At 42.9% G+C, this 14,674-nt stretch overlaps 1 protein-coding gene across 1 annotated transcript in view; it reads left to right on the top strand.

Moving 5' to 3' along the window:
* Positions 1-12,602, top strand: part of antxr1c (ANTXR cell adhesion molecule 1c) — a 40,319-nt gene extending 27,717 nt beyond the window's left edge. Inside the window, exons 13-18 of the mRNA XM_069664987.1 lie at positions 949-1,044; positions 1,190-1,228; positions 2,365-2,463; positions 2,545-2,712; positions 3,711-3,791; positions 10,071-12,602. Of these exons, the coding sequence (XP_069521088.1) occupies positions 949-1,044; positions 1,190-1,228; positions 2,365-2,463; positions 2,545-2,712; positions 3,711-3,791; positions 10,071-10,340 (753 nt within the window). The 3' untranslated portion in view covers positions 10,341-12,602. The remainder of the gene's footprint in view (positions 1-948; positions 1,045-1,189; positions 1,229-2,364; positions 2,464-2,544; positions 2,713-3,710; positions 3,792-10,070) is intronic.
* The last annotated feature ends 2,072 nt before the right edge of the window (positions 12,603-14,674 follow it).

Raw genomic sequence — 14,674 nt, 5'->3', positions numbered from 1 at the left:
TGTTGGAACATATGGACCGAAGCCACAGCAGACTCCCACCAAGCCAGAAGGAAACACGCTCTTTGAAGCTGTTCTGCCTCAGTCCATGTGACTTCGTATCCATGGAAACGCTGTGTATTCAGATGGCTGTGTTGTGGTCCGTGATATACAGAGCACAATTAGCTGCTTCTCGCCACTAAACTAAACCATAGGCTGAAGTCACCTCAGGATTAAAGAGGCATGACATGTTGCTGACTTGGGAACGCCTAAACAACATGCACGCTATCAAGAGTGAAGCAAACCCTGCAGACCCCTCCCCAAACCTTCCTAATGTGCCATTTTAAGAAGATTTAGTCTTTGTGGTCAGTCCACAAAAAATGCACATATAGCATGAAACACACACATTGTATGTGACAAAACACTGGCGTGGTCAGCGTCGGGATTGTTACTTCAAGAGTCCTGCTCGTCAGCTGGTTAAAGTTAAACATAACATAAAAATGCTGATTGGTAAATTCACAGAGAGAGAGTCACTCCGGTGATGTGCTGTCTCTGACGGACCCCACTGCTGACATCAGATAAATCCTCCCGTGTCTTTGCCACAAGATAGATAGGGGAAAGTCTGGCCACATGTGATCCTCATCTGTGGTCTGTAATGGGAACCATGTTTGGCTCATGGACGACTGCCTGTCGGTACGTTACGTGTTACTCTGATGCCACTTCTTTTCTGTGTCTAACACTACTGCGACTCTTTTTAGTGCCACTACTTATCCCTGTACATCCATCACTACTTCTCACGGTGTAGCAGTGTAGGAACTACTTTTTTGTACATTTACTGTTTAATTCTTTGTCCAGCTGGGTAAATGTGAGTGAAGGAAGTAAGCTGTGTAATCAGACCTCCCTGTTCTCGTACAGTATTACTGTTGCCTCTAGTAGTGATTGACTTTATTGTCCTCTGTGTCTGCTCTCCAGTTTGATGGCACCATCCTCCTGATCACCCTGCTGGTGTTGTTCCTCCTGCTGGCTATGCTCTTCATGTGGTGGTTCTGGCCTCTCTGCTGCACTGTGGTAAGAACCTTAAACTCCATTCAGGAAGCGAGCAACACTTTATAACATAAGAAGAACACGAGAACCCTTAAGATGCCCTCTGAGACATGAAGCACTGATGTGATTAATGCAACTTCATAATGTTGTATCTCTAATTCTTCCACAGGTGATCAAAGAACCACCTCCTCCACCTCCACCTGAGCCTGTGAGTCAAACACACATACTTAACACCAAGTCTGAGAGAGAATGTTGGCTTCGACTCAAGCCATATCGAACTAAATACATCTCAACAAATAGGAAAAAATAGTTGTAGAGTTGATGGACTTGAGTCTGTGAACAGAAGTTGGCAAACGTTCTTGGTCAAGAAAAATCTACTATATATAAAAATCTTTATTGCAAGAATAACCAGCAGCATAGAAAAGAGTTGGTGCAAAAACTCTTCACCTGTATTTGTAGTGGCAGGGCGGCTGTGGCTCGGTGGTAGAGTCTGTCGTCGCTCAATCGGAAGGTTTGGGGGTTCAAGCCATCGGGTACGAATGGGGCATGGATCTGATTGGAATTTGGCACTTAAGCCTTTGCCAATAGTGTGTGAATGTGACATGTAGTGTAAAAGCAGCTTTGAGTGGTCAGAATATAAGTACAGTCCGTTACCATTCCATTTAGTGGTAGTACACACACGCATCAAGGGTTATAAATGGATAATTCCAGCTCCAGTCATGTTTTAAGACATATAACATGCTCTGCTTGAAATATCAAACTGTACCTGATGTGTTTTTTCTCCAAAAAATGTTGTAAAAATCCTCCCAAGGCATCTCCTCCTTCTCCCTCATTAAAAATCTGTATAGGCCCCGCCCACTTTGCAAAATTTCCAACCACTTCTCCTTTCGTTTGTAGTCAGTAGTGAGTTCGCAGAAATTACGATGCCGGTTACAGCTGGCTCACGCATCACCAAAGTGGTTGCCATAGGTTACACATAATGATATTCAGAGCGTCACCCCGTCCATTACCGTGATTGGCTCCTTAGGTTTGTGACGTCTCAAACCTGCCAATCTGAACACATGTTGTTCGGCCTGTCCTTGGTACACTGCAGTTTAATGGCCAGCCGTGGAGATGACTGCTGATGTTGTCCCTGATATGTCTTGTAGCACATGAACAACACCACATGGAGATGTTTACAAGGTTAAACACTTTCACTGGAGGGGGTCTATAAACTTGAAAATTTAAAGTGTCTTTTTATCCCTATCTAAGAGTTTATATTAGCTGACTTTAAAGTAGGGTGTTAGAAAACACATAAGAGAGTAATAAAGCCAAATTTTTTTTGCATCATTGTTTGTGTTTTAGGAGTCAGATGATGAAGACGGCCTGCCCAAGAAGAAGTGGCCCACTGTGGATGCTTCATATTACGGAGGAAGAGGAATCGGAGGGATCAAGAGGATGGAGGTGACATAAACAACTATAATCAAATCTACTGCGAAAACAAGCTCCAATTCTGTTGCATATTAATGTTCATGCTGTCTGTAGGTGCGTTGGGGAGGAAAGGGCTCGACCGAGGAGGGAGCAAAGCTGGAGAAGCCGAAGAACGCTGTGGTGAAAATGCCGGAGCAGGAGTACGAGCCCTTCGAGCCCAAACCGAAGAAAGCTCACAACAAGAAGGCGCCTCAGAACCGGAAGTGGTACTCGCCCATCCGGGTAAACACACACTTATCTTCCCCTCAGGACTAACAGACAGTGGGGCTTTAAAATGTTGACATGGAGTTCATTTAACCACGCAGAGAAGCTACAGAAGAACCGCAGAAGTGCTGTCCTGTAACAAAACATCAGCTTTTTAGGAACTCCAAAATCGGCCTTATTTACAGTCTGACCGCTGTGCATTTTTGAGCTCCAGCCCAGTGAGTTTCAAATAACTTGCGGTCGGCTGAAGTTTCTCAAGCCACAGAGAGGCCCGAGCTCCTTCAAGTGAGGTCAAAACATGAAAAGCATCACGAGTGGAGTTGCAAACTTTTCACAAGACAGCGGGGAGGACTAAAGCCTGATCTGGCCATGTTTGTGTATCATTAGTTTTATAAGCACTGAATTCCCCAACTATCAGTGTGCACACAAAGTAATGCAGCACATGCTCCAGACAGAGAGACACTATTGGACGTGGCGTCAGCACTTAGTCTTATCTGAGCACTGCTACCATCCAGCTTTACTTTCAATAAGACTCAGGCCATTGTTATTGAAATACATGTAGCCCAGATTACAATAGCTGTTATGTTTGGGATCATGAAGTAATCTGCTGCTCTGTGTCTGTACAGTTTTATCTGATTATCCCTGGAAGGTTGTTGTTGTAGTTTAAGGAACCCGTTTCCTCTTGGCTGCAGAGAATTTATTCACAGAGAATTAAACTGCATGTGTCTTAAATTTAACAGACGTCAACCCAAACACGATCTAATGACTAATCAGCTTCAACCAGAGAGGAAGGAACTAATCAGGCGAATCGGCTGCTGCAGTGTTAGTTTGGGATTAAAACCTGCAGACTCTTGGCTTTGAAGGAACACGGGCTGAGGACCACAGACCAAATGTTCGCTGATACAGTAGAATCAGTATTAATAGGATTTTATTAAGTTACAGATCGCGGTGTGGAGGAGTCTGCCGTCCAGATGTGGCCAGCTGTTAAACCTCTCCCTCTGCTCTCTCATGTTCAGGGTAAACTGGATGCTATCTTGGCTCTGTTTCGCCGCGGGTACGACCAGGTCTCCCTGATGAGACCCCAGCCCGGCGATCATGTGAGTACCTCAGCAGTGCACCATGGACATATATCCTTTCATACAATGCTTTTATTTCACATTCACTTCCCCTGTTCCTCAGGCTATGGTTCCTGTTCGTCCCTCCTGCAGTGTTTTACATCGCTGTTGAACCAAAGTCTTTCTGTCCCCTCCCTTTCTTTCATCCTCCCTGTCCATCATTTTTAACACTGATTTCTGTTGCGCACTGATATAATCAGCTGTAGTTAGTTAGTTACATTTATGCTCAGATAAACTCTTTGATCTCCAGCTGACTAAACTCTGTTCAAGGGTCTTGAAAGCCCTTGGTGGCTACATACTGTACAAGCCATAGTCCTCAAAGACTGACGCTAAAGCTGGGAGTAAAGACACGTGATTGTTCTTGTATTTCATTTTAGAGCTAGTGACTATTAGTTTAATAAGTATGGAAAGTAATTTTGTAAGATCAGACCTGTATTTCATTTGAACACACCAGTGTTCAGCTACTTAGCTTACATACTTCAACAAGAAAGAAAGAGGTTATATTTAAAGTTGTAATCTCAAAGATCTCAGTTTGTTCTCTTTGGCAGCACCTGTGGCGATAAACGGTAATTGCGGGAGCCAGACAGTGTTGCATGTGTGACGTCCACAATGGCTCTTGATTTTCCTCGCTGGCGGTCGCTTTCCTTTTCAGACTGTTTGCCTTCATCTGAGCGTCGAGTTTGTTTCTTTTTCTTTGGATTTTCACTTATTGTTGAAGTTGTATCTGTAGTCACCGATCTTTTCTTTGTTTGTTCAGCCATAGTAGATTACTGTTTACTCGCAACACTTGCAGAGACCGGAAAAGCAGCCGCTTAGCTCCGCCTACCCTCTCTGGCAGACCAACCACTGCTGGCTGATGGAAAACGCGTCACTAACTGGGCGCGTTAACTTTACCCTTCACACTACATTATAGCAGTATTTTGGAGCAGCTTCCACGCAGTGAAATTGCCACTTGTAAAGTCTGTTTCCATCCCTGCGTAATCTGTAACCCACAATATAATCCTCTTTGGCCTTAAACGTATATTTGGGTTAGGATACAACTGTGTGTGGTTTGTTATTTAGGCAGACTGACACCCTGTTTTACAGTTTTGCTCTTTTGTTTTGGTTTTGGGAGGGCAAAAAGAATTAAATCTAGTAGTATTGACAGCTGGGGCAGTGCAGACGGGGCATCAAGACCACTGTGGCACAGGGCGTATCACTTTAGAGGGGCATAAGCCCAGCTGAGGTGTCACGGTGCCATTCATGACCCTCTTAGATTCCTGCCCTGGCGTGTGTGACAATCCCTCCGTAGTTGAACAGAAAAAAAGCTTTTTCCTCCAAGCTGTCTTTCGTGTCTACAGCCTGAAAATGCTTCAGTCATGTGCACCCATTACTCATCCCATCCTTTCCCGTCTGTCTCTCCGTCTCATTCACTCCCGGTGTTTCTGGGCTGGCTAACACCTCCGCTGGCCCGTCTCCATCCCCGTCGAGGCAGCCTCGCTCTCACACCTGCTTCACATTAAACGCCATAAATCGGATAGAAAGCAGAACCGCAGCTCGCACCCGGACACATCCTTTTAGCTCGATAGGAGGTTTTTTTTTCATGTGTGTATAAAAATCCTCTCTTCATCTCGGATCAGCCACATGGTTCAGTTTTCATGCTCGGAGCCTTTTCATCAATAAACCACGATAGGAGTTTGAATGTGGAGAGAAGACGGGTTCACTGAGTACAAACAGCTCTCCGGGGAGGTTTGAAATCCCCCTGGCAGTCAGCAGAGTCTTGAGTCAGCTTATAATTTCCCATTTCACCAGTCTTAACTTGAACAAGTACGGCTTTGCAGAGCTACTATCAACAATAAAACCATCATGTGACACTGTTGGTCATCTTCTTCATGTGTTCTGCTTAACTTCTTCTTCCTCCCGCTTTCTGTTCTTTTATTATGCGTTGTTTCCTCTCCTTTCCTGTTCTTCATACTCCGCACAGCCGCCTCTCCCGCTAATCAGACCCGCCCCAGGCTCTAGTTAAAATCATGCCCTATTAGCTGAAAATTTCCAATGATGTATTTTAACGGGAATTCCACATTTAAGAGTGTTTTCTTGGCACCGCAAACAGGAACAGAGACGAGATTTGCTCGCAGCTTTCCCTCAGAGAAATCAGACCAAACACTATTAGCTTGAGATTACATCTTTACCAAAGCAAATCGGCAGTTTGGTAAAAGGATTTTGGATTTGATTTCCACAGTCCACAAACTTCTCCCACCCAGAGGAGCTTTTAGTGATGGCCGCACACGTGAGCTCTCCATGATGCAATGCCTACATGCGAGAAGAAATCTCTCTTCCTGCTCATGATGTCGCCTCCTCGAGTCATTCGCGGTTCGTAACAAAGCGGTGGAAACATCTTCCAGGCCGGCGGCCGGCTCGCTTCCAGGTTGTGTAATGTTTTATTTTAAACAAAGAAGAGTGGAAACAAGCGCGGGATCCCTCCCTGCCTGCTTTAGGTGTTACCTGAAGAGATATTTGGTGTTAGATTTCCTGCCACAATCCCACCCGTAACACAACGTGTAGGGGAAAGTCTCACACCTCAAAGCTGGCAGACTTTCAAACTTATAGAGCGCTCGCTCTTTACACGTAGCTGCGATGCTTTTTCATCACCGTGCCGACTGTTAACAGCTGCAATCCTGTACGGTGTAGTCATGAGCCTCCTCATACCTGATGTCCTCTCCTGCAGCGTTTATATACCGCACTGAGACACACACACACACACACACACACACCTTTCTGCTCTCAATGAACCCAGTAACCCCGCATCATGTTGGTCTAGTTAAGGCTCTGTACAGTAAGATTTAGAGCATAGTGGCAGTGTGTGTGTGAGTGTGTGTGTGTGTGTGTGTGTGTGTGTGTGTGTGTGTGTGTGCACATAACCATATAATTAACCAGTGACTGTCCACAGTTAAGCTCACCAGGATGAAGTTATCTTCATTTCATACAGCAGTTATCCATTATGAGAGCGTGTGTCACCAAACCACATCCAATTACACTGACGTCAGAGTGAACAGTGTAAGGCAGAGCTGGTTAACATACACACACACACACACACACACACACTCCCTCCCTCTCTCTCTCTCTCCCTCATTCACATAAACACAAGTCTCCCCAGGGAAGCATTTAGCAGGCTAAAGGACATGAGGTAATACCTAAGCAGACGACTGGCAGGGCCGTCTCCACCAACTGACCGACCATGTCTCACACACACACACACACACACACACACACACACATTATGCCAGCCTGAGACAATTTTATGACCTCGGTGAGACTGCAGACATGAAGGAGGTCAACTAGAAAGACCAAGCGAGTTTGGCTTTCGGAAAATGTTGGTGGATTTAAACCACAGCTGGAGCACACAGAACAATGTGCATGAAGGCGGGCCGGTGTTTAGCTTATACCTCCACACTGCATCTAACACCTTTTCTATTCTTAGAGGAGGAGCTCCACAACATATGCTTGCTAGCTTTTAAAGCAACATGAGAACATGGATACCAGTCTCACATCTGTAACACCCAGAGGCCAATGAGTTTAGTGAAGCATAAAGCCTGGAAACAGCTTCCGACACCTCCGGGGCTTGTTCGTTTAATCCATACAACATCAATCTCAGTACCCATTGGCTGTCGTCTTACATGATACAGCCTCTGGGATCGACGGGCAAATTTTCAAGGCTTCCGGTTTAGCCAGCGGTTAGCGATAACGTACTTCGTAGTCTGACTGGCAACTTGAGAAGGGAGAACAGAGCAGGAGTTGACAGACGACATCAACGCTTGCATGCAGATCTGTTTTTATTAAAGAGCTAAATCGACACCAAATTAAAGCTTATAGGTTCCCAGATTGCAGTATAGCCGATGCGTTCCTCCTCTTTCGCTCTCCCAACAGACAGTTTTCCTGCGTGCGTGTCGCGGCTTCGGTTTAAACAAAAAGGTGAGGACCCAGAAGCAGACTTATATGGATTTAATTAAACAAAAAGGCAAAAAGGCACAAACAAAACAGAGCAAAAAAACTTACAACAAAACCAGGAACAGGTAATCCAAGGGACACGAGGGGTCAGGGGAAGCACAAAGAAAATCCAGGGAAGAAAACACAAGGAACCAAGTGCAGGTCATGGACATAGATTAAACTGGGACGACAATGACCAGGCAACAAGACAGGGGAGCACAAAGACTAAATAAACTTAGGAGGTGAGGCTAATCAGGCACAGGTGAGACAATCAAGGGGCAGGTGAAAACAATCAGGGCAGGGCATATAATCAAACAAGCGGGGAACACAAAGGCAGGAAGTGGACCAACACGAGGGACAAGGTGACAAAGTAAAACAGGACATGATCTAACCAAAGAGACACAAGTGAAATACTTGAGACTAAATTGTGACCCGAACATGGAATACACTAAACACAAAACTAAACAATGAGAACTCATGACAGGGAGACAAAGTGACAAGGTAAAACAAGAAATAATAACTAAACTCTGAAATACAAGTCAACAACATTGCTAAACAAGAATAACTCATGACAGTGCAGCTAAAGCCCGTTAAAATACAAGTGTCAGATTCTTCTCAGATCGAAACAGAAACTAGAATGCTTCAAGATTCAAAACTCTCGTCACTTGCCGAACAGTTCTGCATCCACACACAGAATCACACACAGCATGAAGGTCTATGCTCGGGTCTTTCTCTGCAAAAAAAGCTAATAAACTTATATATAACAGGTTAGTTGTTCAATTGGTTTTTAAGGTCGTACTCGTCATTAAAACGACTTCTTATGAAACAGAAATGATGAAGAAATGATGAAAAGATAACTCTAAGATTAAAGCCTGTTTTAACCACTCAAAGCTGCTTTTACGCTACATGTCACATTCACCCATTCACACACTCATTCAAGTGCCAATCAGGATCTATGCACATTCATACCTTGATGGCGATGCCACTGGGAGCAACTTGGGGTTCAGTGTCTTGCCCAAGGACACTTCAACATGCTGTAGCAGTCAGGGATCGAACCCCCAACCTACCGATTAAAGAGATGACCGACTCCACCACTGAGCCACAGCCGCCCCAAGTTCTAATTTATTCTTTATTTTTTCACGTTGTTCTGTGGAAATATTGAGAGTTTGTGACCCAAAACTCTCGTAAAATTTAAGTCACTCAGAGCGGCTGTAATCTGTCACAGCTGAAGAGTAATAAACAGATGATTCATTTATGTCTCTAGAAGTCCTGTCGGGGATGGAGCCAAAGTCCAGCTGTAGTTTAGAGAGAAGTTTCTACACATGTCCTCTCCAAACATCTTCCTTCAAGCTCTTTTTTTTATCGATGTCTAGGAATGCGGGACTTGATTGGTGTCGACAGACCAGAAACGGGCGGTCACTGTTAGACTCTTGTTCTTTTCTGCTCTGTTTGATTCAGCTGTGTTCGCAGCAGCAGCTGTCTGGATGAATGTGATGTGTCCATTGTGAATGTTTATATTTTGATTTTGCCCCAAATGGTGTCTGTTTGACTGTATGTACGTGTTAGAGGGGAGTCTGCGGTCGATGTAGAGATGTTCAGCTAAATGGAGGAAGACAGGAGGCCTGCAGAAAGAGAGGGCAAAAGTTTAGACGGGGACATTATCATGATTTCTGTTCTTTCCTCTCTTTGCCTCCAAATATCTTCTCTCCGTCTGTCTTATTCAAATCTATGACGTTTAATCCACAAGAATGTTTCTGTTAATCCTCAGAAGAGATAAAATTGTGACCCTTTCTCTGTTTTTGTAGCATTTTCTCTGTATTTTTTTCCATTGACAAACTAGTTAATAAAAAGCTTTTTTAAGACGACACAAATACAAACACTATTTGCGTAAGCCGAGTGGGAGCTCATTTTCCATCAGTAAACCATGGTCCCGTACTGGTTATTAGCAGATTAATATTACTTCACTCAAATCTGGCAGCCATCCACATACAATAATAGAGGGGGGGTCAAGTTACCATGGTAACAGTGACCTCTGTGAAGCTCGTGGTTTGTGTAAAATTTTACGAGAAGCTCAGGAGTGAAATCTGATTTCTGCCGGAACAAATTCATTTGTTTTACAGTCTGATAAGTTTGCTTTACGGTGTTGAAATTTCCAAATAAACCGTGACCTTTAACCCCCTCACCTCACCACACCCACTCATACATCATTCAGACACACACATATGGTCCTCTCTGTAGAGCCCAGCTGCAGATTTGAGCTCAAACTTATTTTAATGTGTCTTTCCTTCCCTTCAGGGTCGCTGCATCAACTTCACCAGAGTGAAAGACGAGTCAGCGGCAGCAGCCAAGGCCAAACCTCGCACCCCGATCCACACACCCTCGCCCCCGCCACCGGACTACCCCTCCGTTAACGGCACCGCCTCCCCGTCTCCCACCTCCACCAGCCCTCCTGCAAGATCACCACCCCCGTCAGGCCAGGTACCCCCAGGACCGCCACCGGCCCGCACACCCCCGGGGCTACCCTGCCCACCGCCGTCACGTCCCCCGCCCAGTCTTCGACCCTGAATCACACGGACAAACCCCTCTCTCTCCCCCAACGCACCCGCTTTGATATCACAGACAATCTGCCTAGACCAGCTGCTTCAGTTTGAAGGTTGTGGTCCTCGATGCCAAAGAAACTCCTGCTAGAAGCCAAAGATCGACACAATTTTGAATCCCGGTCCTTCTGTTTTCTTCATTTGTTTTTCATGTTTGGTGAAGAGTGAAGTCAAACTGTACCTGAATGAATATTGGAAAAAGGCTTCCACAGTTTGAGTATTTTGAAATAAGCAACAAAAATGAATTTGAAAAGCAGTTTGACTCGACATTCAGGCCCCTACGGGAATTATTTGTACTTATTGTCGGCATTCGTGAGATCAGGGAGGATTGTTGCTGGACAGCAAAGCATGTAGGGACATGAAGTCCATAGAAGAATAATGCAATGGATGAAATTTCTTTGTTGTCTTTATCAACTACTGAGTGAAGCCATTGTCGTAAAGAGTTAAGTTGAAAGGTATGTCTCAAATGAAAATCGGAGTTCAAACTTTGAGCAGGAAACATCGGCTTAGTTCTCCATCGCTGTGAAGGTCAATCAGAGGTTTGGGGAATTAGATTTCAGAGCGAATTCAATTGTCGATGTTGTTAACGGTGTTGAGTCACTAACATAAAACATGTCTGGTTTGCTTGTCCAACCGACCATTTAGTGATATTTGTTTTATGCAACAAATTCCAGACGTCATCTGTAGAGCATTTTACAGTTACATGATTTTGTAGTCCAGTGTTTGAACAGTGACAGGGACGTGTACAGAGGTTATATGGAAGGGATGTTTTTTAATATGTGTTTGAGATGCGTTTTTGAATGTTATGTCGGTTGATGTCTTTGAGGCTTTGGATATCGTCCTTAAACACTTTTTCATGTAGTTGAATTTAGAATACAGCAATATATATTTTTGTGTTTGTTTGTTTTGTATCTGCGCACATAGACTGCTGGGCAACTACAGTATGTATTTGTTTTAGTTAGCATTTGGAAACTCATGAAATCAAGTAAGCAGAAATCAGGTTAATTTCTCTCCTAACATTTATTTTACACCATACCGATACTGTACTTTGATACCAATATGTGAGTTTTATGTCTTCAGTTTTATCATCACCGGTCACATTGCAACTGCAGGGCAGTTCAAAGAGCATCTAATTTATTTTACTCCCCGAGAGAAATAGAGGAGAGTACTTGAATATCGACAAGGTGTCCAACCGCCAAGACGGACACTGTGCGCAGAATTTAGAAACACAACAGCTAGCCAGTTCAAAGTCATACAAGGCAACCAGCTTTTCTCAACCCCTCAGCTACACTGAAAAACATTGGACATTTAGGTTGAAATAAAACATTAATAATCAAACTTAGTGATTGGAAATATGTGCATTACGTGCTCCACAGAGTAGTGCTAGCAGGCTAAAGAAGGTGCTTGCTAAATGGACATGTAAGCAGAGAGTAAACTGCTAAATGCTACAGAGCTATGACTTCAGCCTGTAGAAATGAGGTTGAAAAATGCTGGTATTCCTTTTGTATCCAGTGCCTTCTGGAAATTTCTTCTTGTTTGATTTGTTCTACTTTTATTTTGCAGTACGTCATTCAGTTTTGTCTTGTAAAGTTTTACTACCTGCATACATAAACGTCTCGGTGCCTTAGAGCTGTGGCAGAGTAAGGAGAGATCAACAGGAACCTTCAGACTGCACCTGGGATTGGCCTGCTCCTTTATCTCCTCTCCTGTCCTGAGAGAATGAAGCCAAAGGTCTCAGCTCCTCACTCTATGCAACATAGGAGGAGCGGATGAATTATTATGTTACAAACACAACACAAGCACAAACACAAGCTTGGATGGAAATGCAACACCTTCTTACTTTGAATAAGCAGTGTGCATTTCCTTGTTTCATTACTCTGCCCAGAACATACAGATGTAGTTGCTAAATGTTCCACGTATTACTGCTCACAATCGCTGAACTTATAACGTTTCAAAGAAATGTATTTTGAGAAACCTTTTATTAGTTACAGTGTGTGGTTATTCATTTCATCTGTAACACCCAAGAAAGACTTTCAGAATAAAGGCATTATTGATGCAGGATCAGTGACGTACTGCAGCCCTGTCCGATGAGATACATTATGTTAATCAGTGTTTATTACACGTATAAACAGCAGTGCTGAAGCAAATATGAAAGACGTATATGATCTTCTCTTATTGGTTGACATGAATTATTTTTAACAGTATCAATAAAGGTTGACTTCCAAGCTTCTACCAGAGCGTTTGTGTGCCTGATTTCTGCCTGGAGCCGCGTGAAATACTGAATTCTCTGTCTCGTCTGTCTAATTTCCCTTTGGCAGCTCCACCCCTGCAAGTGTAGACAGAGGGTAACTGTACTAGTCACAGTTAGCTCTGTATACTATCCACACACACATTTTGGCTACATCATAAGCACAGGATTACCTGGCTTTTGGGCCGATTAGGTCCCACTTATGTCAACCTATTCACATGAATATGATACTGTACAAGCAACTGAGTCTCCTGATTCACAAAGACAGACCACAGTACATTTTAAGTCATCATAAGACATAACATTAACATGCATTAGTTGTGTAACCCTTCCCCCGACAAATGAACCAGCATACGTAGTGCAATAGATCCCTTGAAATGAAACAGCTACACCAAAACGTGATCTGTTACACCTGTGTTTGACAGGTAAAAGTGTCTGCAGTGAGAAATGACAGCAAGTTTTTTATAGGAGGGAAAAGTACAGGAACGAATGGCTGGATTCCATTTAGCTGCTTCAGTTTCAGGGTCCTGGCTCACTGTAACACTGTCATGGCTTCCTTAAAACCTTGAATAAGACAGAGCCAGGGCCGGAACCGTGACATAGGCAGTATAGGCGAATGCTAAGGGCGCATCCATCCATAGGGGGCGCTGCACCGACGCCTCATAAAGTTTTTTATTCATTTTATACAGTATCATCACACATCCCCAGAATCAGCACCTGAGCTAACTGTACATGTCACTCAACAGAAAGGTCACTACACTATAATGGGGGATATCAGCCTGTAAAAGACAAAAAAAACGGAACTTTAAGTGAAGTGATTTGAAGCTTCTAGCTCCTACTGTTCATGAGTTATGCCCATTCTTTTGGGCAGAGTCTTTGGGCGTTTTATGCCAGGAATTGTCTTTTTTTCCCCTGCCAGTGCATTTCCTGATTGGGCGCAGAGTCGTCAGATTTTTCTCCTCCGTCAAAAATCAACTGCAATGCCTCAGCTGTATCATACCTCTTTTTTTTCTTTTTATATAAAAACTAAACCTCGAAAAACGTATCTCTTCTCCCTAACAAAAAAGTATACTTCAAGTTCATTTTATTAAGTAAACTTAAGTAAAGTTCAAGTATATTTCCCAAGTATACTTTATGTTGTAAGTATACCAGTGAAGTGAACTTCTAGTCCACTTTTTAGTTTATGAAAGTATACTATGAAGTATACAGCAAGTAAACTTATAAGTACACTATCGGTGTACTAGTTATGTCCTACTAGTCCACTTATTAGTTTATGAAAGTATACTTTGAAGTATACAGCAAGTAAACTTATAAGTACACTATCAGTGTATTAGTTGTGTACTACTAGTCCACTTATTAGTTTATAAAAGTATACTTTGAAGTATACAGCAAGTAAACTTATAAGTACACTATCAGTGTACTAGTTGTGTACTACTAGTCCACTTATTAGTTTATGAAAGTATACTTTGAAGTATACAGCAAGTAAACTTATAAGTACACTATCGGTGTACTAGTTATGTCCTACTAGTCCACTTATTAGTTTATGAAAGTATACTTTGAAGTATACAGCAAGTAAACTTATAAGTACACTATCGGTGTACTAGTTATGTCCTACTAGTCCACTTATTAGTTTATGAAAGTATACTTTGAAGTATACAGCAAGTAAACTTATAAGTACACTATCAGTGTACTAGTTGTGTACTACTAGTCCACTTATTAGTTTATGAAAGTATACTTTCAAGTATATCACAAGTAAACGTATAAGTACACTGTCAGTGTATTAGTTATATACTACCAGTATCAGCGAACAAATCCTCTGTTTTGCTCCGATGGCAATAAATTACTTTGTCTGGACTACTGGGAGGCATTACACCTCCTGACCACCAGTCCACTATTTAGTTTATGAAAGTATACTTTAAGAATTTTACATATATATATTGTATATTCTGGTAATGACTGTATAATATCAGCCAGAAAAGTCTGTTACAAGCTTTGATGTTCACACTTTTGTTAAAGAATGACTAAGTCATCAATTAAACACTTGAACCATCTTT

The sequence above is a fragment of the Semicossyphus pulcher genome, unplaced genomic scaffold (assembly GCF_022749685.1).
Source record: "Semicossyphus pulcher isolate SPU_LCO1_2020_fin unplaced genomic scaffold, fSemPul1.0.p SCAF_16, whole genome shotgun sequence".
NCBI lineage: Eukaryota > Metazoa > Chordata > Actinopteri > Labriformes > Labridae > Semicossyphus > Semicossyphus pulcher.
This window is presented reverse-complemented; position numbering and strand designations above follow the sequence as displayed.